The sequence below is a fragment of the Pocillopora verrucosa genome, chromosome 5 (assembly GCF_036669915.1).
Source record: "Pocillopora verrucosa isolate sample1 chromosome 5, ASM3666991v2, whole genome shotgun sequence".
Lineage (NCBI taxonomy): Eukaryota > Metazoa > Cnidaria > Anthozoa > Scleractinia > Pocilloporidae > Pocillopora > Pocillopora verrucosa.
The window spans coordinates 24,029,693-24,054,703 of NC_089316.1; the positions used below are offsets into that span (position 1 = coordinate 24,029,693).

General features: G+C 37.7%; 3 protein-coding genes across 13 annotated transcripts in view; 2 read left to right on the forward strand and 1 right to left on the reverse strand.

Annotated features, from left to right (window-relative positions):
• Positions 1–1,282: 1,282 nt before the first annotated feature.
• LOC131776305 (adhesion G protein-coupled receptor L4-like) lies at positions 1,283–12,857 on the forward strand. Of its 3 annotated transcripts, none has more exons than XM_066166239.1 (22): positions 1,283–1,517; positions 3,097–3,132; positions 3,600–3,971; positions 4,461–4,832; positions 5,823–5,900; positions 6,581–6,960; positions 7,069–7,128; positions 7,412–7,610; positions 7,911–8,018; positions 8,250–8,337; positions 8,580–8,670; positions 8,737–8,786; positions 9,051–9,177; positions 9,273–9,376; positions 9,806–9,908; positions 10,012–10,162; positions 10,282–10,363; positions 10,518–10,584; positions 11,256–11,344; positions 11,531–11,651; positions 11,928–11,969; positions 12,079–12,857. In XM_066166239.1, the coding sequence occupies exons 1-22, from the start codon at positions 1,484–1,486 to the stop codon at positions 12,241–12,243; spliced, it is 2,919 nt and encodes a 972-aa protein (XP_066022336.1). In that variant the 5' UTR covers positions 1,283–1,483; the 3' UTR covers positions 12,244–12,857. The 3 variants fall into 3 exon arrangements, 2 of the variants coding, with proteins under 2 accessions (XP_066022336.1, XP_066022337.1); XM_066166240.1 differs by having other exon boundaries at positions 5,826–5,900; XR_010717428.1 differs by lacking the exons at positions 11,928–11,969; positions 12,079–12,857 and having other exon boundaries at positions 10,513–10,584; positions 11,531–11,565.
• LOC131776306 (uncharacterized) overlaps positions 10,142–25,011 on the reverse strand; it is a 174,881-nt gene continuing 160,011 nt past the window's right edge. For 2 of the 9 annotated variants that reach the window (XR_010717434.1, XR_010717431.1), the window contains exons 4-6: positions 17,639–17,748; positions 16,737–16,856; positions 10,142–12,072 (exon numbers count right to left, since the gene is read on the reverse strand). Coding sequence is in view for 3 of the 9 variants with exons in the window: in XM_066166261.1 (XP_066022358.1) it covers positions 10,196–10,320; positions 16,737–16,856; positions 18,572–18,696; positions 19,508–19,593; positions 19,832–19,921 (546 nt within the window). In the remaining 6 variants the exon portion in view is untranslated. Of the gene's footprint in view, positions 12,073–16,736; positions 16,857–17,638; positions 17,749–18,571; positions 18,697–19,456; positions 19,594–19,831; positions 19,965–21,594; positions 21,727–25,011 lie in introns of those variants that run through there. The other 7 variants (XR_010717430.1, XR_010717432.1, XR_010717433.1 and 4 more) reach the window with 7 other exon arrangements.
• The window catches only part of LOC136280820 (uncharacterized), a 40,350-nt gene continuing 37,159 nt past the window's right edge, over positions 21,821–25,011 (forward strand). Inside the window, exons 1-4 of the mRNA XM_066166539.1 lie at positions 21,821–21,832; positions 21,870–21,915; positions 23,597–23,630; positions 24,081–24,154. Of these exons, the coding sequence (XP_066022636.1) occupies positions 21,821–21,832; positions 21,870–21,915; positions 23,597–23,630; positions 24,081–24,154 (166 nt within the window). The remainder of the gene's footprint in view (positions 21,833–21,869; positions 21,916–23,596; positions 23,631–24,080; positions 24,155–25,011) is intronic.

A 25,011-nucleotide genomic window follows, 5' to 3' on the forward strand; every position in this document is an offset into this window, starting at 1 on the left:
CTAAATAATCTAGAAAACAGCTATTTGTGCTTTAGATCACTGACTGTAAATAACGAAAGATAAAGAGAGAAAAGAGTTCTTAGACTATTTAACTACGTTCTGGTACGGACAACTGTTCGATTGTTATCCGCAAAATTTGTTTTTGCTGATAGCCTCTTGAGACACCGCAGGACACTTCTGTGTTTCTATTGGCGGTCGGCATTGCGAAAAATTTTGAGTGTTGACGTAATTTGGCATGTGGTCACTTAAAGGCGTCTTTTTTTATTACGCGATCATGGAGTATGTAAACCATACGGATTGCCTTGAACTTCCGTTTCAGACTCTGCAACATACCAACCTAAAAATCCGGTGGGGGATTCTACTTTTTCTGAACGAATCCTCCGCAATTGCCTTAGACGTTCGGCGGTCTTGTATCGCGCAGAATGTCACAGTGCCCAGTTTATCAACGAGCGGAATATCAATTTGCTTGCCTAGAGCTAGTTCGAATCATATCAAAGTGATTGTTAGTTGCCAATGAGGAAGGAAAAGAATATCACACAGAACCCTATGGAAAGATAAAGTAAATTTTATCCTACCCTTCCCCATCCCCCCCCCCCCCCTTCTAGACTGGTCTATAACATTGAGGAGCCATAAAGGACACTTTTCGTCTCTTTAAAGGGAAAGTTTTCACTTATTAGTGTCCTTTGCGCGCCTTCCTTCGAGCGCTCGAGCCTCCCTCCTTATTATTTGGTATTCCACTCTCCCAATTACTATTTAAACAAATATCGATGTTATTGTGTTTCTCGCAGACTCAGAGAAATGCTGGATTCCCCCGCATGTCGTTCCAATACATGCAGCGTTAATATGAATTCACCAGAGGACTTCTACTTCCCCTGGTTTATTCCCCATACATGTATTATAGAATCAGTCCCGCTGGTGAAGTTATTAAAATACGATGTAAACGCTATCAGTTTCAACGAGCAGCTTCATTTATTTGATGGATAGATGGTAATTTCTTGCATCCGTGCAGTTGAACAGATCGAATACTCGATAAAGCTTCCGGTAGGAAAATACTGATTTACAAAAGACCACTAACTTTAAACATGATTCATGAACTAGTTTTATTAAAAACGTATTTTATCAACTTATTATTATTTGCTCTATAAGAAAATGTAAACTAATATAGCTATTTCTATATAGCTAACTATAGTGAGTTTCCTGTTTTGCTGAAGCGAACAATTCCTCTGCACCTGGTGGAAAAAGCCGTTAGCTTCATTGTTCCTTTTATGAAGGAAAAAAATAGTGGTGGCTTATGTCAGTGAGAAGCGATCGAGTATTATCATATGTCATATTACCGCCATCAAAAGAGTTTTAATACGTTACACAATCTGTCGCGTCGGTGTTGTTTTCATGTTAAGAACTATATAGCATAAGCGTGCTGGCATCTGCTGGGGGCAACTTCTCTATATCGTAAGCTTGAAGAATTGGGCTTCAATCCGGTAAAATGTTCACAGCCCTGTTTTTACACTCTGCTCTGAGTAAGTACAACCGAAGCTCTACTACATCTTCTGATTATGTTATGGAAATCTTAAGTAAATAGTGTCTGGTTAGATCTAGATATTTTTTATTCTTGAAACAGTTTTGCGGTTTTAAAATTGAAATGGTAGTTATAATTCACGATTGTTGTGTCTTAATGGACGTTTAGTGCAAAGCCTTTCAGAAATATTATATAAGGTTTCAGGAACACGATAACATAGTCGCCTACCTCATGAAGCTGCTGTGACCATAAGTCAACCGAGAAATAAACAGACGCTATATATGATCTTTTTCGCGAAAAAAACGAATTGAGTTCGTCGACTAAAACTAATTCAGACGTTTCACTTAAACAATCTTGCACGAAAAGAAATGGGAGTTGCATTCGTGCTCATTTTATCAAAACGCTAAGTCGAAAAAATAATTGTGATAAACAGAGGGCCAGTTTGGACAAGTGTTTATCATAATAAATGCCGTCAGCAACAGTTCAGCTTGTGACGGGTTCATCTTTTAATTCCCTTTAATAAATTCCTTGCATCCTCGAATTTTTTATCGGTTTCAGTTGTTGAATTTTATTTTCTAAATGGACGCCAAAACCCAGTAGACGGTAAATTAATGAATTCCAACCCAGTTAGAAAAAGAGAAAAAAAAAGCAAAATTTTTACGTTTACTGTCTTCATTTACAATTTTCATCTCCACTCAAATCACTTTTTTTTCTTTTTTTTTTGAAATAATAATAGGGTCATTTGTCGAAAGATATACTTTTTTATCTCTCCGCTACTACGCCATTTAAGCCATTTATTTGGGCAATGGAACATGCTCACGGTATTCCACTGTATAACAGTGCAAAAATACGGACGGAGAGCGGAACAACAGAAGGCTGCACCTACCAAACGGATATTATTGTTGTTGTAGTTGTTTTTTCCCTTTTTTAAGCAACAAATTTCTTAGCTCATTAAACTTTTCTGACGGTTATATAGAGCACTTGAATGGTTTCCCAACGGCACTCTCTTGACTTGGAATAATATCGCGCAAAATGTCGGCATCGAATAAGTTGTAAATATTTATATTGTAGTTATCTGTTCCGAGAAGCGACAATTTTGAACTTTTTGAACTTACAAATAAATGTCTAATCCATACGTTTGACCTCTCGGTGATGATTCTGGGAAAAACAAAGCTATAAGGCACAAGTATTTGCCTTGCTCTAAGCATGTGAAGTCGTTGCCCAAAGGAATAAGCGCCCATCCCGGTTACTTCGAGGAAAAGTTAAAAACTGTCTAAAGTTTTGGCATTTTTTACCGCAATTTCCTTTCATTTCCATTTTAGATTTAAGTTTCAATTCAACAAAATCAAAGGCAAGAGATAAATAACAAATTGAAGGTGGTCCTTGAATTATAATCATTTAAATATCTGATGAAACGCATCCCTAAGCTCCTAAGGGAAGGTAAGAAAAGTCACAGGTAGGTTTTAAAGTGCATGCAGCGAATAAAATGCATTAGTGCGAGTATACCTCGAAATCTAATAAACTTTTTAGTTGTTTCAAACGTTATTTTCGACATAACAATCTCATTTTCTCTTCTACAGTCATCCTTCATTTGATTATGGAATTGCCAGGAACAGGTGAGAAGTGTAATTCCAATATAATATTTATGTACCAAAAAAATTAACCGGAAAAAAAGAAAGGATTTGACTGAATTATCAAAATGATTAGTGATAGACTTCCTCCTGGAATTACATCGGCTTGCTATTAAAAAAACGTTAGTTGGAAAGCAAAAATAAAAAAAAGTCAGACTAATGGTGCTATTACCCTGATTTCCCCAATTTCCACTTTTAAAACCTTGCCTAATTCTAATTTTTCCTTTGGTGAGGTAGAAAGTTTTGATGCCCATTGTTTTTTATCAATGTTAATGGAATAAAAATATACTTTCTCTTCTTCATCTATATCGTTATTACTATTGTTATGATCAGTAAACAATTGTTTATTTATTTATTTATTCCTTTGTCTCCACCATCAGAATTATCACTATTGTTACAACAGTATACATTTTTTTGTCTATTTTTTGTCCTTTTTTTTTTTTTTCTCATAGAGTGCCAAGCAACCTGTTTCAAAAACTCCTCTTACATATTTTCGAAAAGCGGAAGAGGATGGTATGAGAACAGGGATGTCTGTTACGACCAGGGATTTGACTTAGTCTCCATCGAAACTGAAGAAGAATGGAAGTTCATCAAAAATGAAATTCAAAAGCGTGATACTTGGGATACTAGTGCGTGGCACATTGGTTTATGGAAGAAAGGCGGGGTTTGGACCTGGCTGAGTGGAGAACAATTAAACATTTCGAAACGGCGAGATTCTGAGCCAGATGGTAACGGCGAATATGCGGAAATATCCAAGAATGGAGGCCTCTTTAATGGTATCACTCAGTATTATAAAAATGCCTACATTTGCGAGATTCCCGGAGGTAAGATCACGTTCTAACCATAAAGTATATTACATGCTGAAATATTACAGTCTTGCACTTGTGTCAGGAAAATTACTCTTGCTTCTTAAGAAGAAGATATTGTTCACAGAATATCCTCAGCTCATTTAGCTTGTACATGTACTTGTCAACGACGAATGAACTTTTAAGCGCGTATTAGTAGTTGAACATAATGCCCATAAAAAAATCCGGGACATATGTTTCGAAAAAAAAAATGATTAATCTAAAATTGTCCTTTTTTTTGCATCGCCTGCAGCTGAAAAACCGCGATCGAAATTGTATATTTAACAACTTTTGTCGAGTGCGTTGAGATTGGGATAATCTAGCCAACGGAATTTTCCCTTGCCACAAGTTACAAGGCGTATTCACTGAGGTCAGTTAGTAAATGCATGTTCTTTTAAACATAACACATCGAAGAATGTATGCCCAAGGTCTTGAGTACCAGTTTTGAAGTACTGGTTTTTCTCGTAGAGTGCCAAGCAACCTGTTTCAAAAACTCCTCTTACATATTTTCGAAAAGCGGAAGAGATTGGAATAACAGTAGGCGTGTCTGTAACGACCAGGGATTTGACTTAGTCTCCATCGAAACTGAAGAAGAATGGCAGTTTATCAGTAACGAGATTCAGAAGCGTGGTACTCGGAATGCTAGTGCGTGGCACATTGGTTTATGGAAGACAGGCGGGGTTTGGACTTGGCTGAGTGGAGAACAATTAAACATTTCGAAATGGCAAGATTCTGAGCCAGATGGTAACGACGATTGTGCGGAAATATCCAGGAATAGAGGCCTCTTTAATGGTACCTCTTGGAATAATAAAAATGCCTATATTTGCGAGATTCCCGGAGGTAAGATCACACTCCAACCATAAAGTCTACTATGTGCTGAAACATTACAGTCTTCCACTTATGTCAGGAAAATTGTTCTTGCTTCTTAAAAGTGGAAATATTGTTCACAGAATATGCTCAGCTCATCTAACTTGTACGTGTGAGCGATGAACGACCTTCTAAGCGCGTATTAGTGGTTGAACATAATGCCCATGAAAAAATCCGGGACATATGTTTCGAAAAAGAATGATGACTCTAAAATTTTCCTTTTTTTTACATCGCCTGCAGCTGGAAAAACAGCGATGGAAATTTCATATTTAACAACTTTTGTCGAGGGCGTTGAGATTGGGATAATCTAGCCAACGGAATTTTCCCTTGCCATAAGTGACAAGGCGTTTTCATTGATGTCAGTGAATGAATGCATGTTCTTTTGAACAAAACATATCGAAGTATGGGTGCCTGTGTGTACCCTACTGATTTAGGGCTGTAATTACGGCAAGATCCTCCATGAGCTGGAAAATTTTTGAACGAGTAAATGGTAGTTGAAACAGACTGAGGTAATGCAAGTTAAATAGAGGCTTCACCGAAATATTTTTATTTGTATAATGAAAAAGGTGATTCAAATGGCTTGCCAACAAACTTTGAAGCATTTCTTTAAATGTATCTGTCACAATCTGACACCTGTTAAGAAGGGAAAGTGTAAGAAACAAAAGCGCATGCACGTTTAAAAAAAACCAAAAAAAAATTATTATCAACGGTACTGGTTTGGCAAACAAACTTAAGTTTAATATCTGTAACGAGTATTGATGAACGACGTATACCTCTGTTCAATCAGAGCACACTTCTATTCAATCAGTAAATGGAAAATAATTGTCAGTAAAATTAATTCTATGTTTCGAGATTCTGGGAGTTTGCCCGTTTGTTAGGTGCAATCGCGTGTGTAAATCTGATCTTTTCTTTTCTTTTTGGAATAATTAATTCCTCTGTATTGCATTTGTGACATTTGTTCAGCAGATTCAGCTCCTGGACAAAACTCTTGGCAGGGCTCTTACCAAAGCTACGTTGGACCACCTTGTACACAACGATATGGTAAGAGGAGTGGGTCACTATAATGACATGGAATATGTCCCAAGCACAATAAATAACCCATTCTCAGAAATAAAAGGTACAAAATGATAAGGGAGGAGGGACCCGACAGACTTGCTGGTGCTCAATGTAATCGAAACTTCACCGGTGCTTAACGCAATCGAAGATGCCATGGTGTAAGGTGCAACAAACATGCACAGAAATTAAAACCGGCGGGTATCGCGATCAAGCTAATAGCTGAGTAGTAAACCATTTCCTCAGCTACCTAATCAATTAACAAAAGCCATAGCTCGTTTGTCTTTTCCTCCTACATCATTGTTAACAACGGGGTAATGTATTCCAATAGTTTTCGTTGGCATAGCACACTTCAAGTTGAGCACTTCGTAACATTGGCGACATATGGTGTTATGACACATTTAGCAAAACCTGTGTTGAAAGGAACCCAAAGTGATCCTCACAAGCGTTCACTTATTATAAAACATCTGTTTTATCCAAGTTTTGTAAATTGAGCGATATGACAAGCTTGAATTTTCGAACCTTTATACCGTTTGCGTTTCCTGTCATTCGCTCTCCAATAGTTGGAAAAATATACAAACGTGCTAAGAGGAAAGCCGTAAAACATTGAAACAGCTCAATTGACATCTCGTTCTAATCCAAGATTTTCTTTTCTCATCCATCTCCAGCATCGCCATCGCCATCGCCATCGCCATCGCCATCGCCATCGCCATCGCCATCGCCATCGCCATCGCCATCGCCATCGCCATCGCCATCGCCATCGCCATCGCCATCGCCATCGCCATCGCCATCGCCATCGCCATCGCCATCGCCATCGCCATCGCCATCGCCATCGCCATCGCCATCGCCATCGCCATCGCCATCGCCATCGCCATCGCCATCGCCATCGCCATCGCCATCGCCATCGCCATCGCCATCGCCATCGCCATCGCCATCGCCATCGCCATCGCCATCGCCATCGCCATCGCCATCGCCATCGCCATCGCCATCGCCATCGCCATCGCCATCGCCATCGCCATCGCCATCGCCAAGGACAGTCGCGGAGCTGGTTTGTGTTCTAAATAGTCATTTACGTTTCTATGCATGTCGCTTTTCGGAACCTTCTCTGTTTATAAATGTGACACTCGTTTTTTTTTGTTTTTTGTTTTTATTCTAGGCAAGTGATTCTGTGTCAAAATTTTCCGGAATAAATATTACCAGAAATATTTCCATAAAGGTATCCAATTTTCATAACTTGAGGGCTTTTAACTTTGATATATCTATTTAAACCATAAGAGTAAATATCTGATCTTTCAGGATAAACCACTATTCAAGCCATATGACGTGAAAATGGTGAAAAATGGGAGAAAATAATTCAGGCTCCTAAAAGAGTTATTTTGACAATGAATACCCTGGACACCATCGAGGGCCTCCTGCTAGACTTTTTCCGCCTTCTTAATATCAATTGTATCTATGAGACTGGCTAGTTAATGACCTGGAAATATTTTACGTCATCGCAGGAGGCTGTAGGTGTGTTTGAAAATTTCACCATAAATATCGCGAACGTCGCAAAAGACATGGCCAACACGGAAGAGGTTAAAACACTAAGAAAATCCATCTTTGAGGTGGCAGAGGCCGTCGAGAATTTTGCTCTTAACTATGGAAAGCAGCACTTGAGTGGAATGAGGCTTTCAAAAAGGATCGTGTCCCCAAAAATGGGTGAGGTTGCGGCCTTCACTCCTGTTTAGGTTTAAAGTCTATTTCTCCGTTACTTAATGACTTGCTGACAGACCGACTGAGCGGCATAATTTCCTAGATAATGTAAGAACTCATTTACAAGCCTGAAACGTTATTGTTGAATATTATCGATATCTGGTTGTTTTGTTTTGTTTTGTTTTTATTTGTTTGATACTTTAAAATTTTGCGGTGAAGGAAATTAAAAGTATCTTTAAACAATCAATAAGACAGAATAGAAATCCTTCAAAATTTTGAAACCTTTCTTCTCGCTCGGTTTGACAGTTTTGGCCATTCAAAAAGCCTATCGCCAGAATGCGAGTTACTTCCACTTTGAGGAACAACGATGGCAAGCGAGAATCGACATCGCTTCTTCAAATTTTGAGGAAAATGGTTCGTATTAACCGGCGTGTTAACTTTACAACTTTTAGTTACCTTGGTTTCTCCAATCGAAATTTCTGTATTGAAATAAATCCTCAAAAAAATGCGGTTTATTAGTTTACATAGTCTATTTTCTTGAATCATTTGCCTTTCTTCTAATGTCATGATAAAAATTTTAATTTTGTGGTTTATTATTTTTTTTTTTTGATAACTTATTGTTTGTTGATTCTTGGGGGTTTTAAGGATCATTGGTGGTGGCTTTTGTGTACAAGGATCTGCATGACCTACTTCTGACAGATCAACCAATCAGGAATAAAACAGTCAACAAAAGGTGATATTATTTTCATTTTATTGTATGTCCCTTTCCCCAAAAACACACAACGCAGAAACACGTAAGACCCAAGTTCAACTAAACTTACCTTAGAAACTGTCAAAAGTTCCAACTAAGGTTGGAAGTCTCCCTGCCTGTCTCAGACTATTCCACCTTCAATAAAAATTCGCTTGAATCTAGCGAGAGTATATGCTTGTTGATTCCTTGGTTATGGTTCATTTTCAAATATAATTTCTTCATAGGTATATCAACTCCAGGATAATGGCCATAACCATGGACCCCAAGCCAAATAAATTGGGAGAAAATGTCATCCTTAAGTTCAAAAACCTTAAGGTAACATTAAAATTCGTAGTTACGCGTTATTATGATTCATTCTGACAAGATAAAATCCATTTTCAGGTCTTGACAGCAGAGAAGCGTTGTATGTTTTGGAGTGGCAGCAGCAATAGGTAAAAATAAAACTGCAATATATTATTGTTCAGTATTTATTCCTTCTTAAATTGATTTAAGTATGAAGGAGAATAAATGAACGTTCTTAGTAAGATTTTCCCTGGAGGCCAACATGTTGGCGTTTTTAGAGAGAGGAAGTCTGACTAAAATGTTCTCGCAGCTAAGACTACAATGAAGGAAAAACTTAGCGCAAAATTGTCAAACATCGCCTCTTCCAAAACGATGAACAATTTTGTGCGCTTTGTCGACCTACTTTTTTTCAGCTCAGAAGGCTTTTCAGAGGAAGGATGCCATGTAGTTACATCAAAAAGCAACTCAGAAGAAACAGTTTGCAGCTGCAATCATATGACGCATTTCGCCGTCTTAATGGACTACGACGGTAGCACAAAGGTAATCAAATAATTTTTGCCTTACTCTATAATTTTATGGGCTCAATTAAATACCTCGATGTTTTATTTTAAATTTCTTTTTCTTTTTTGACACAGCTCACCGAGGAGGACGAAACAGTTCTAAAAGTTATCACCTACGTGGGACTGAGCCTCTCCATCGTCGGGATACTTTTAACATTAATACTTTATTCTTGCCTCACGTAAGTAATGTACCTGAATATTACTGACGTAAATTCTTAACTCCCCTCAAGTAGGCTAGAGAGAAAAGAGATCTCAATGCAAATCTCCATGCCAATAAGAACATGCATGCCAGCCAGCCAGATAACTAAGAAATTCAAAGTCGATTTCATGCCCCATCAAGAGCGCTTGAAAAGCTCATGGTGTCACGTTTTATGAATTGTTTTTGGTTAAGCTATTTTCCTCGTAATGCTTTCCTTTTTTTTGTCCTTTCTAGAGCTACTTACTGTTTTTCTTCTTTCCTTTGATGTCAAGATTTAGTTGATATCTTTAGCCATATTTTGCTGTATCTTTTGATTCAATTTTGTTGTTCTGATGTACTCAGTGTGTGTTGATGTTATTGTTGTTGTTGCCTTTGTCTAATTCATTTTTTTTTACTTTTTTTTCATCAGAGATGTTCGTCAACCTCTCCCTCAAATTCGACTGAGTGTTTCTATGTCCCTTGGAGCTGGACAGATCATCTTCATCGCCGGAATAAACGCCACAGAAAATAAAGTTAGTGGCCTCTCTTTCTATCCATAGAATGAATTTACTCTTTGCACCGTAAATATCGTCGAAAGGAGCACGATAAGAATACGAAAACTTTGTCTTTTCACAGGCTGCCTGTGTTACAATAGCAGCTCTGATGCAGTATTTCTTCATGGCCGCTTTCTGTTGGATGCTGATCGAGGCAATTTATCTCTACTTCTTCGTTGTGAAAGTTTACAACATCAACACCAAGATGCACATGTATCACGTCATCTCATGGGGTGAGTTTATTATTTTACAGCATGCACTTGTAGCTATAACCATGCATGCTTTCGGATCACCAAATCTGGCGTTGTCATCCATTGAAGTGTTTCGATTTCCTTCCTTTCTTTATGGGTAGGTCTTCCAGTGATCATGGTGGCCATTCCACTTAGCATCGCTGCCGGGAAAGAAGGGTTACAAAGCTATACGAGTGATAAATAGTGAGGAAATTCAACAGTTTCTTATTGCTCTTCTTCTTTTGTTTCATTTTATTGCATTCTTTCTTTTGTCTTTTTGTGCATAGTTTGAAATCAGTATCATTTCATTCGCTAAAAATTTGGCTTTCTTTCTTGTCTTTCACTTCTTCGAGTTTAGTTGCTGGCTTTCCTCGACTAACAACCTGACCTGGATATTCGCCGCCTTTGTCGTTTTCATTGAAATTGTGAGTTAATGATTCGTGTTGGTGATTGTGATTGGTATACTTGGACTAATTTCTGCCAAAAGACTTTTTTTCTCTGCTCTTTAAAAAAGCGGATTAAACCTTTAACTCCCAGAAGTGATCAACATGAATCCTCTCCTTGTGATATCCTTACATTAAACAGCAAACAGCTGATGAGAATATTTAAACTTATCAGGTAGAAGTTGTTGCCTTGATCTAACACCAAATTATAGCTTCAGCTTTTACTACATAGAGTAAAAAAAAGCTTCTCCACCCTCCATGTTAATTTTCTAACACTGTTTCGCATTGATATACCAAGATGAGTTTTTCGCGCTAAAGTTACTCATTAAAAAAATTAATAATGATAAAAAAATTGCAAAAGATAAAACGAGCCGGAAGAGTAGAAGATATTTTATTTATCTAATTTAACATGAGGCTTCACTTTGCATAGTTCATTTAGTTTAGACACTTTTGTTCGCGATTTCTTTAGCTCATTGTCAGAGCATCCAAGCTCATAATCTAGGTACCCTAGCTGAGAGTTCTTTTCCCTGTAAATGACTCTTCATTCCACTCTCCTTACCAAACAAATGACATCTTTGGCAAGGATCCTCTCCTGCCTTGGCTTTTTGACAACAATTTCTAAATAATCAATTTATTTCTATTGTATTCTTCAGCTCAACATCTTGATACTCGTACGCGTTATAAAAGAGATCACCAATTTGGTGCAGCCAATGGCAGAAGACAACCATTTTCAGCAAATACGGTAAGATTTACATCATAAAACTAAAACTAAATAGTGGAAAAAATTGTCATGTGCTCCTGTGAGGCGATATTCGCCTAACCTCCTCATTCCTTTATCAGGAAGGCATTCCGATCTCTAACAATTACAATTTTTTGTCAAAAGCAAAAAAAAAGAATGGTGTTTTTTTTGGTTGTTTTTAACTCCTAGACTTGGCATCAAAGCATGCTTGGTGATAATTCCCCTACTGGGTGTCACGTGGCTATTTGGTCTCCTTTTGCCTGTGCATAAAGCTTTCGCCTACATCTTCACCATACTCAACTCTACTCAGGTGAGTGTTGAATGGCTTCTCTCAAAAATCATTCAATCTCGATTAAACTTTTTAACCAGGCGATACAACATTACAATTGTTACATGATATTTATTGGAATTATGAAAAGAAAAAGCTGTTAACAGGTTAAATATGCTAGAGAAAACAGATTTCTTCCTCAGTTATGGGTTACGCAATTTTCTTTTCTTCTTAGATTTCTCTTCATACATATGTAAATCTTAAAATATATTTGCCTACTTTATTTAAATATTGTAAAAAGGAATGTTTATTCTGTAGGGTTTCCTGATTTTCGCTCTACACTCCCTGCGAAACACTCAGGTAAGAGAAAAAAACTGTTTATACACTAACTGCATATCATCAAGTTGTAGTGTTTCAATAAATACCTGAGTACTAAGAACCATATTTCATGTCGCTCATCTATCTGCAGATCAAAGAACGATTCAAAAGAAAGATGAACATCGTTTTTCTATCTTCGATAAAGGACACCTCCATAAGCGAGAGCTCACAGGTCAGACCAAGTGAGATAGACATTGTAGGGACAGTTGAATTGCAGTCTTGTGCTGAATTTGAATCGAAATATCGCACAACTTAGGGAACTGGATCCAGCAAACTGGAAATAATAGTCAATTACTTAGTACAATCACTTAGTTAACAGCTATTAGTCGGTTGTGATCGGTCTGAGGTACGATCTGCAGGTAAAGGTCGTTCTGTTTATTATTGTTTAAGCACTCATGCAGTTGTAAATTTCACCAGTCTTCTTCGTGATTGTAAGTTATAAGTTTATTTTCTGAATGATCGTATATTTGCAGGCAAAACTCATCGAAATAAACCAATCTAAAAATTAAAATTTTTTATGGCTCAGTCAGTTGATGACTGCCCTTCAAATAAGACTACAGGGAAAACTACTGTGAAGATTGTTGATATAATTTCGAGGAACTTTGGAGACAACTGTGAGATTTTGTCAGTGGTTGAGCTAAGATATGGTTTTTAATGGGCTTAAATAAGTTTATTTAGGATAAATACTGTACTTCCTTTAAGAGTCGCTCCTCGATAAGAATATTACAAGTTTTTTAATAAAATAATTGTTCTTTCTGTCGGTTAAATTGTACCGTAACAAATAATACTAATAGTAGTAGCAGCTAAAGCGGACATTCAAAGTTGTTGCTTAATTAATAAATAGATGAATACGTAAATGTTTGAATAAATAAACAACTAATTTTAAAAGAACAGAAAAAACCCTTATGATTGGATCTTTTTTGAAGCAGTTACGTCTGCCCGTTTTTTAATTTTTTAATTTTTTTTTCGCAATTACGGCGCGCGTTATACCCGAACTTTATCATAATATTCTTCTATTTTCCGCATCCCTAAGATAAGGAATACCGTTTTTGAATGGAAAATACATCGAATGATTAGAAATTCAATATAATAAGGGCTATATTAGCCGGAAATGGCATAAACCAATAGATTATAACCTATATTAAAGTTCACACGGCAACCAGGTGGACAATCAGACATAGTTTGAAGCTACACTGGTTTGCAGATTTAATGAATGTAACCGAAGAAGTTACAATTCATAGACCCAACGTTTCGACACTCCTGTCTAGTGCCTTCATCAGGGGTGATCTAAACGCTGCAACAAGAGGTCCTTTTATATGATCACTAATTAGCGGCCTTTTTTCTGACGAGGTGTAAATAGGCGTCAGGAAGCAGACCGCCATCGTCACGATTTAAAGGAGCGTGGGCGGAGTTCATGTGCCAAGCCTCCAAACAAAGGCGCTGGTGGTAACGCCGATAAGTGGTGATAATTTTAGAATTATCCCACCCAATTGTATGGTTGGTTAGGCAAGTATGCTCCGATAAAGCTGAATTTTCCGTTTTGCAAAGAAAAACCGCTTTTTGGTGCTCTTTTAACCGTGTACCAAACTGGCGTTTGGTCTGTCCAATGTATTCGTTGTCACAGTCATTGCAAGGAATAGAATAAATGGCGTCGGTTCGTTGTTCTTTCGTGACAGGATCCTTAGGTTTGGCGAAAATATGCCCCAAAGTCTGAAAAGGTTTTTGAGCAACTTTAACGTTGTGGCTATTCAAAAAATTCTCTCGATGGGTTCAGTAACACCCTGTATGTAAGGAATAACAGCAAAACCAGTCGCTGGTTCCCTTTCATCAAGAGCGTTACTATTTGTAACTGGTTTTTGGCAGTTACGGAGAAAAGTTTTTGTATAGCCATTTGCCTTTAGGACATTGGAAACATATTTCCTCTCCTCAGCCTTCGAATCGAGTGATGATGGTAGACAATCAGCCCTCCTAAGTAAAGTTTTGGCTACAGACTTCTTATGGCAAATAGGATGATGAGAATCGAAAGCGAGGTATTTGTCGGTGTGGGTGGGTTTACGGTAGACACTTGTCTCTAAATTACCCTGAACCCCACTGGACACATTTAAATCAAGAAAGGGCAAATGTCTATCCTTTTCACGTTCAAGGGTGAATTGGATCGACGGCTCTACTGAATTCAAATGCGACAAGAGGCGCTCCGCTTCATTTCCGGATACCGCAGAAATAACATCATGGACATATCGTTTCCAGAAAAAGGGTTTAACCGGTGAAGTGGCTAAAGCCCTTTGTTCCACGTCTTCCATTACCATGTTGGCAATGACAGCAGAAACAGGCGAACCCATAGCTGTACCAAAAACTTGTTGATAGTAAGTGCCGTTATATGTAAATTGCGTGGTTTTGAGGCAAAAAAGACAGCAGATAAATAATATCCTCCACAGGCAAAGAAGTTCTTTGTCCTAGGGAAGCATCTTCGCTGAGTCTTTCCTCCGCAACCTTAACGGCAAGATCAACTGGGATTTTAGCGAAGAGCGAAACAACATCGAAAGATACTAATTCTTCGCAAGCGTCAAGAGTTTTATCTCTTATGAAATCCGTAAATTCGCAGGAATTTTTGACAGTGTAATCAGTATTCCCAACAACAGGCGACAAAATTCTCGCAAGATAACCAGAAATTGCATAAGTCGGAGAATTAACAAAAGAGACAATGGGTCTCAAAGGAATTCCCGGTTTATGAATTTTAGGTAAGCCATAAAAACGTGGACCTCTTGTTGCAGCGTTTAGATCACCCCTGATGAAGGCACTAGACAGGAGTGTCGAAACGTTGGGTCTATGAATTGTAACTTCTTCGGTTACATTCATTAAATCTGCAAACCAGTGTAGCTTCAAACTATGTCAGATTATAACCTCTTGCGCAAACTTCATTCAATAGCGATTAAGGAACAATTACTCAGAGTAGACAATTTATAGGAAAAAAGCTTAGCGATAGAAATGCGGAATATTTCCATGGGCCTTGTTTTCAAGTATCACTACAACGGAGAGTCAAGCATTGAAGAGGAATTTCAACAAGTGAAATAAGGAGTCGATTATGTAGATGTGCCTAACTCGGTTTACAACAGACTCACAAACTCCGGATCATTCCGAGCGGTGCGATGCCTGAGACACTCGTTTTACTTCACACATGCATTGGTGTACTCCGCTGATTTTTGTTTTTTGTTTTTGTTTTTTTTGATGACTTAATAACTACATAGAAGTTAGTCTTCCTTGTTTTCCAAAAAGAGAAGAAGAGTTAAGGGGTGTATATGACTTTCATAAATTCACAGTCGTTTAAGAATTAGGGGATTATAAAAACACCGAGGGAAAAACAAACAGTCAAGCGCCCGCCTAAAGCCTGAGGGAACAGTTAGATAAATAATCACATTTGGATCCGTTTTGTTCAATCCCTTTAAGAGCGTGTCCACGAGAGCACCAGGCAGTCGTGCTACATGCCATCTCACCGATTTTAATGAAACTTTGCCAGTTTAAAGGGTCTACCCCAAAACTCAAAAAGACGAACTGGTTTCTGTTTTGGATTTTTCCTGAGGGAGATAGACCACCCCCACGGTTTTTCTTAGTTTTCATCGAGGAAATCGCTTCAAAATAGGTAAAATGCATGAAGCCCTCACTGCGATGGTATTCAACCAATTACTCTGAGAGTTTGCACACATACTTTTACATCCTTAGTTAATTTCCGCCGCAAGTATCAGTCAATTTGATAGACGGCTTGTCAATCAACAGAGGCAAATAAACGACTGTGGTTTTAGACTTTTCGATTCATCCAAATATTTGACAACTTTGAGGTCAAATATCTCCCCTTGCCAGAAAGCTACAACACTAATCTTGATACCCCTTCATAATCCATAATTTTATCTCTGAAAATCATCAAAAAACTTTGGGCACTACCGTATTTTTGTCTTGGATGCCTTTTAAAATCTGCGACTGTGACAAGTTTCTCTCAACTACACCTGTCACGCAATTCTTGTTCTAGGCGGTCACTTGACCAAATAAACCTACATTTTTCAGCTCTTGATACAAGATAATTGATCAAGAAGGCTAAAATATGTGAAAAACTTTCAAGATTTTTTGTAAGAATGGAAATTTCACGTTACTGAACATCACCGACTTCCGAACCACACTATTGACTGGGACTCTGCGCAATGCCTAAGCTACAGCATCAACTACTATCAACGCCTGACTCTGGAAATCTGGTTTACTAACTTGGAACAGACTCCCCTCAACAGGCGTCAACCACTACCAGCACCATTTAAACGACTCATCCACGACATTAACATTACAAACGAACCGAACTTTACTAACGGATCGAGACTGACCAATCACGACCGACCTACACCACTTGAGTCTTACAGCCAATAACATCGCGGCAAAAACCGACCGATCAGTTTACACAAACCGGACTAGGAATATTCGACTGACAACAACTATTCCTTGGCTCTAAAGATGACTTCTGCTCAGGTTGTCGAAACGTCAGTCACCGACATCAGTCCTCCTCAGGACTACACTCACCCGGACGATCAGACTACACTATTACGAGGAATTCTCTCTTAGTCACTCATGGGAATTAAAGGGTTAACACCAATATCCATATTCTCTAGACTCTTAACTATAAATTTCCATTGGTACTGTATTTGCTAGTTCAAAAACAAACTCACAGTCTGATCAAATTGGTATTCATAAACAAAGTAATAGCTACCTCACCTGATTGTAACATAAAGAAAACCCAGCAAGGACCCAGCCAGTCTGTTGTCAGTTGTAAGACAGCAAAAAATGGGTAGAACAGGATCCCGTATACAAGAACAGTGACAATAATCTGAAAAACTAATTAAAACAGAGGAATTTTTTTTCTGCTTGCTCGTTTTGAGTGCTGGACTGCTGTGCAGGTAAAGGGGGTAAATTTCTAAAGAAACTGTGGTGCTGCATCAGTGGGAGAGTATAACAGGGTAATTTAGTATTTTTGACTGAGTTGATAATGTAAATTGGCCAGAGTAAAGGGTTTAAAAGCTGACGTTTTGAGCGCAATAGCCCTTCATCGGAGCAATTGGAGGAATTGTGGGTGGTGTGTGTATTTATATGCAGAAAATGGAGCTATGTTATTGGTGGGAATATGGTGACAGGAAAACAAGAATATATTAGCTGAATGAAAAGCATTCGTTGATACCATGTGACTTAAGGGTGCCTATTTGAAAGATAATTTTTGCTCTAGAGTTATGAGCCCTCTGAACTACCTAGATGTAGGGAAAGGCCACAAAGTGCCATAAGCTGCCAAGAATAATTGTGCAGATTAAAGTATCTAGCGACTGGTTTGAATGAGTCCTTGTGATTTCTTTTTACATTGCGAAGGTGTTATGGCTATGTTGGTAGCTGAGGGTTCAAGCCCCTGACCACAACAACACTCAGGTCTTAAAATAACTGACAAGAACATGCTGCCTTTGATACAACATCTGCAAATGGTTAGTTGTTCTAGTCTTCTCAGCTAAGGATGATAAACCATAGGCCCCATACTCTCCTACATCTTCTCTGTACTGGTTATAAGCAGGGGACATTAACCCTTTAACTCCCAGAAATGATTAACAGGTAACTTCTCCCTATAATATCCTTACATTATCCAGCAAACAGGTGATGAGAATACCCAAACCTTCTCAGGTAGAAGATGTTTTCTTGATCTAACAGAAAAGTTCTCATAACTGATGAATATGCAATTGTGCAGCAGCTAGAGGGGAGAATTAATTTATAATCAGATCTTGAGAGTTAAAGAGTAAAACAACTCACAGGCTTCAACAAAGAGTAACAAATGTGGCCCCTAGTGTGGCCTTGTTATCATTTATAGGGCCCACGTTTACACCTGCTTTTAAAAGCCAAACTGAGCCAGCCTGTCTAAATATTCCAAATAAATAACTTAATATCAAGTTCACACCCACATCACAAATGGAGGCTAGGTGCCCAAGGGGCCCAGGAGCTGCAACTACAGTCACACCCCAGGATGCTAGAACACACAACTGGCCTACCCAATGCTAAAGTGACAGCTTGCTGAAATAGACCCTGCAAAACAAACCCTACAGTTGGGGTTGCGGGGAGGAAACACCGAGAACTGCTATCCTCAAGGACAAGAATCCCACACTACAGAACGGCAAACACAACACGGGCACACAGTAAACCAACACATACACTGATAAGGTATACTGCTGGATGAGGACAGCCCCAGGGCCCTAACATACACAGCAGTGCTGATGCAAACTATGCAGAATGCAACAAATACTGCACGGATGCTAACAGCTGGCTAAGACATAAACCAAATGTCTGAAAACGCTACTGACCATGCATGTATTTGCTCTTAGTCATTTAAACTGTATGTTAAATTCCATTTAATAACTATATTAAAATTTGTTCATAAAATAATACTGACCCATGGAAACTGAGTTAACCTCTAGCTACTATACTCTTTAAAATGATTTTAACAGTGAGAGAAAAAACAAAACAAAACAAACAAACACTCAATTTATTCAAAATTAGGCTGCTATGGTATGACCACTTACCCTGCACCCATCCAGCTGGGTCAGGCATCTGAGAAATTCCATTTTTTAGTTGTAAAAACATATTCAGGCATGTGCTGGAAGTGGCTCCAAACATAACAGCCATGGTGAATCTGTTGCCAAAACCACTTAAAAAAATCAAATGGTAAGAAAGGAAACCACACAAACATTAGTAAAACAGTGGCACCCAAATTAAGCTCACTTAAAAATACACTCCCATTAGACCCATTCAATAAGGGAATGCCTCATATTATTGCACTGTGTTTATATTCTGACTGAAATGGCACAATTTCCTGGTAGATTAGGGGTAGGGGAGTTTTTTGGTCAATGAAGTGGAAAGTGTTACTTTTGTGATCCCATCTACCCATGTGCTGCTGGCCTCTCGGAATACCTGCCCTATTATAGTCTATTCTGTGGCCAACTATACACCCCATCTGCTAAGTTAGTCACTTTACCAGAAATTTAATACTTGTGATCCCAACTTAGTCAATTTCTGTTTATAGATGCATCTATCTAGCTATACTACAAAGTCTTTTAAGTAGGTCATGATCCTAAAATGAAGCAACACATTTGTTTATGTGAATTTAGAACACTTTACTTTTCATCTTCAGTGCATTAATATTCTGGTACATATCAATCTAGTTTGAATCTTCCTGTTTGTAAATCCTTATTTTGATGTATGAAAATTTTCCAAATAATGAAAATGTGTTAGTCCCCACTCTAGTAACTCTATTGAAAATGTAACCCCGTTATAGCTAAGTAAATCATGAAAATGCCACCCAAACCAGCAGCACATCCCTTTGCCTTGTATGACAAGTAGCTAGGTGTCACTTAGACTTAGGTACAACTACTTAAAAGTACACAATGATCAGACTATTTGGTGTTGACCTTCAATATAAGCCTTGACCTTTTTGCTCTATTAATCAATTCTGTACTCACATCAGCAAACCAGGATATCCATTGCAGTTTTGAAGTCCAGATTTGACCCTTTGCTTGACAAAGGCCGGTATAAAAATAATGACAAGCTTAAAAATAATAACAATACATGTAATAATAATTATCAGTTGTGCAAGCATGAAATTACAAGTGAAGTTTTAGCAAAACATCATCACCTGTCTAAGTTTCTGACATGAAACAGGGGGGAGGGGGGCACTTATTCCAGAGGGGTGCTTATTAGAAGAAGGGTGCTAAATCAAATTATAATTACATGTAAACGATTTTGTCATCATTGTCTGATGAAAGTTACTTCAGTATTTCACTTACAGCTGGAAGAAGACAGCCACAATCAAACACTCTCTTTGATAATGATGGGCACCTAAATTGATAATTTTGAGAATGAAAATCTCTCAACATGTCTCAAAAAATGAAATCACAGAGACATCTTTGGATTAAAATAAATTTGTTACATTTTTAGGTTTCAATAACAAAAGACAGGTGTTACAGAACATTGAAAATTCACGCTGGAATGGAAAATTACAAAGCTAATAGATGACAGTCCAGACAGATGCAGGAACAAGCTTCCTAGCACAGACACCAAATTCAAGTGTGAAGTGAGAAAGACAACTGCTCTTCATTTCCAGAACATTAAAAATAATAATAACAAATTGAAAATTATAAAAAAAAAATCCACATACAATTTCAGAGGAAATAACTGAACGAGGCCTACTGTAATTTAAGACACAGAACAGAACGAAAATGATGATCTGTAATTTTAGAAAGAGAGATTTTCAATTTGCAAAACAAGAATCCGTGTGGAACTCCACTGTACGGAAGAATGAGAGGGTCTATTAGAAACCTCTCAGCCGTCAAAAAAATTATCCACAACCGCAAAACCGCAAAAAGATTCGATCAAAACCGAAAACCTCATGCAAAACCGTCAAAATTTTTAAGTGTTCAAATCTCAGTTTTCAAAACCCTGATCGATCCGATACAGTGTTGACAAGTGGAGCATACAGAGGTTTCACGGCAACTCGAGATCAGTGGAGGCGCATAATGGCCGATTAAATCGAAGAGAAACCGGAACCAGATAGGAAAATCCGAAAACCACATTGGAAACCAAATCCGAAGCCCATAAGACAAGTATTTATGACGAAAACCGAAAACCATATGCTAAAGGACGGAAAATCCATAATGAATACCCAATCCGAAAAACCAAAATTCTTTAGCACAAAAACCGATCTTAAAAAAATATCGAAAATCCCAATGCCCCCCTTACAGATGAATCGGTCAGTTCAGTCCATAAATCACACAAATGATAACACAACAACCATTATTATTAATGAAACCTCAACGAAAACTTTTTTTTATCATTATAATCAGAAACATGCTGCAAAACAACTTTAGTCACGCGATATTTTTTAAGGAAGGTGTCATGTCACGCAATCGAATTATTCATCGACTACGAGCTCACAAATACAGAAGAGGATTTGATCTCTGCGCGAACATAGTGAAGATTCAGCAAAGAACACCACGGAGATGTTCATATTTTCAGTTCGTTTCGTCTCGTTTATCAAATCGCAGTAAGCCCTATAAAATTCCGGAGATATGGTCGAGTCCAGTTTTACAATAGAGACTAAATGCATTGTATGACATCAGATCTTTGAAAGACAGACGCAAAGAACAGTGTTACAAACGTTAACTCTTAGACTCAGTTGTATCTTTCCAACTCTGCGCATAAACACTATCATCTGCTACCACTCTAGCAAACACAATTTGGAAACCAGTGTAATTTTAAGTTTGGGAAAATGTGCACGACCACATTCATTCCATTCAAGTCCAATCGCTAGAACTTTTATACGTAGTTTTTTTTATTCTATAGAGTCATTTTATATTGCATGAAATTGTTTTTGAATAACAGCGTATAAAACTTCAAATAACATTTTGCAAATTTCATGCTGCGAATTTGAATATTTTTCAATAAACAAACGATATACCTCGAGGAGACGACAGCGCAACGAAAGAACCCAAATCGCAGAACGAGCGGGCGCGAATCTAAGGCGCATTCATTCATTGAACAGAGTACGTACCCCTGAGAAGTGTTCTCCGCGGATCTATTTGCCATTTTCCAAAGCAATCTATTGGGGCAACTGCACGTGGTTCAACCTCCATCGTCTGACGGCTCCTTTCGTGTGGTTCCGCGAATTTGAATTAGATTATGGTTATCTTGTGACCCCTTAGCGGAAGAGAAATAGTAGGAGTCTGGAAACTAGCTAAGTTGGTGACCGCTGACTGAAGTACAAGAGATTTTCAAAGATGGCCAGCAATGTAGGAGAGTGATGTGAACGCATCACTTTACTAATAGTTTGTTAGTCGTTTTGGTTCTCAGCGGCAGAATTTCGCCAAAATTGGTATGTATTGCCATACATGGTAAAATTTCATCTGTCATGAATCTTTTATTTAGCACATGGTAGGTAATTTTACAACAAGTTTTAACCAAGAGTTTCATTCCACTACATATAATTATCTAATCCAAGGTATCTTTCTGGGCTGGAATGTGGGAAATGGTATGGTACTGTGTGTTAACTAACTTTGTAGGTGTAATTTTCAATAGTTTGTCTGAGTATGTCAGGGTAGCTGAGTGAGGCTGATAAGTTACAGTGTTTTGCCTCTTTTATCTTAAACAAGGTCATTAAATGAAGCAATTTTGTCTCATTTCTTAACTGACCCAAGATCTGTTTGCTAATTCTCCCCACTTGTTTCTAGACGTTTCCTTGAGCATTTGTTATAGGAATTGTTTGTTAGGTCAAGATAACTTTTTTCATTACCCTTTTGTTGAATATTGTTTAGATATTTTAGGAAGAAGTTACATCATGTTACATTACATCTGGGAGTTTAAGGGTTAAACAGCGCGATGTGATACACTGCTACCTAAATTTCCCTTAAGTTCGAAATATCCAGGACTTAAGCATACTCTACAAATTTGTTCAAACTGCAGCTTTCACTTCTGCAAATTTTGACAAGTACTAGTTAATCTTTCATTTAATCAGACTGAAGGGAAAATGAAATTTTTGATTAACTTGAAAAGTGATTGATAAAGAAACATTGAAACTTCACCTTACTCAAACTTTTTTTTCCACAAGCCTGGTGTAACCAATGTGCTAGCAATAAATTTTAGATGAGTTTAATTTCCTGATGACTGGACTGAACTCTTCTATTTACATGCCATTGCTAGTGGTTTCTAAGTAAAGTATTACAAACATAATACATCAAGAACATAATGACTAATTACAAGATTGGAAATAACACAGGAAATACAAGTAACATGAAATATGTATAACATAGACAATACTAATAATATACGAAACATGGGTTACTAGACGAAAGAGCAATTTACCTGATGATTTTGGAATATGGCTGGCATAACAGTGTACTTGCAATTACCTTTTAACTCAAGCTCACACCTTTTTTATTTGCATGATCCGCGTAAAAGTCAAACTTATATGGAGAGTTGCATGGACTGGGGCTTAAGGAGGGAGATTGGTTTCTACACCTGGTGTCTTCTCTTGATTTTCTGAGCTGGAAGAAAATGTCTTGTAAGAAAGTTGTGTTCCAAGGAACAACCCCCCCCCCCCTTGATCTTATCCAGTTGTTATTGTTAGGTCCAAAGAAGTGAATTTATCTCACATCTGTGTGAATAAAAATATGTAATTGTTAATTTGCTGGTCAGAGTTTATCAAGCAGGAAAGATGATGACATTGCCTGAAAACAAAAAACAAATCAAAAGTAAATCATAAGAAGGAGAGGAAAGAATAAACATTATTGACTCGGGTAATGTTTTAGGGTGAATACCAACAGTTTTGAAAGGAACAGATGTTGAGACTCTAAACAAACTCTTATACCTCTGTATTAGTTTTAATGGTTTCAATGTACATGTAAGCTAGATACTTGTGCTGTACAGTGTCGTTGTCAATTCCCACTGCAATTTGCATTATTACAGAAACATGGGGTAAAAAGATTCACATAATTATCTGTACAACATCACAATGCTGTCCTAACCCTATTTCTAAATTAATCTTACATCTCTGTTAGATTCTGATGAAGATCCTCTTCCTCCAAAAATCAGGTATGTGATTTGTTTCTTGAATTTTGTTCCCTTTCATACAGTTGTAGTTAACCCTTTAACTCCCAGAAGTGATCAACATGAAACCTCTCCCTATAATATCTACACATTATTCAGCAAACAGGTGATGAGAATATTTAAACTTATCAGGTAGAAGCTACTATCTTGATCTAGCACCAAGCTCTCATAACTAATTTAGAAGGAAATGTGTAGCAGCTAGAGGGGAGAAATAGCAATCAGATCTTGGGAGGATTAAACTTTTGGACCCTAATATCACCCCTGAATCAAGAATCAGGGAAACTGAATGGTCACCAACTGTAGAAGCTCTTGATTATTAAACAAATTCTCCTTGTCAGCAGCTTAGAAAATGCATAGAGAACAGTATGGAGAATATGGATACTGATGTCAGGTTGTATTCAGAACCTGGTTCTCTTTCACTCATCTCTGTTTCAGAAAAGCCACATCAGTAAAGAAGGAGGAGAGTTCAAAAGCTAAGAAAAATAGAAGACCAATCAGTTTGGACTCAGGTAAGGAAATTATGTCGACTTATTGAGGCTACGCCATACTTTTTACATGAAAGGTGATGTGGAGACTTTATCTTTATGGGAATTGTGATTCATCTTTTTTTACAAGTATGTTTTTAATTTTTATAAGATTTACAGTTTTAGGTTAGAAAGAGTGAAATTATGAATTTAGTTTAATTTTTTTCATTGGTTTTATTTATCTTCAAAACATGATCATCTTGAATATCATGTGAATGTGAAAACATTTTGGATACTTTTCATGATGAATAAGAAGGCCAAATATTTTTATCTGACTGAGTTCTACACAAGGGTTTCAGCATACTCTGCTTATTGATGGAGTGGGAGGGCTGGATAGGGAAATGTTTTGTGTGAGGTGAGCTTGAGGTACAGTAAAATGATGTCAGTTTTTTTAACATTGCGTGACCTTTAACATTGCTTATGCATTAGCTTGTTAAAGAAAACAAAGCCATCTGCTTCATTCAGGGTTCAGCACACTTACCATTAGACCACTCTGCCTCAAATAGAATTTGAATATTGTAGCACTTGAGTTATATTTTGATGCATTTTCTACAGATGAGGAAGTTGTGCCCAGCAAATTAAAAAAGTCTGCCAAACAGTCAGACAATGTAGCTTCTAAAGAGGTCCAGCAAGTTAAAGAGAGGTATCATCTTTCATCATTCTCTTTCATTATATTTGACATTTCAGTACCAAACCATGGTGTTCATTTAGAACATAAGATATTGCTTTGGAGAAGAATCTGGCTTCTTATAAAAATATCATGCCAAATTTTGTTTCTCTGTTTGTTTGTTTGTTTTTTCCTTCTTCCATCAAGCATTGGGAATGTTAGATCTGTCATAGGA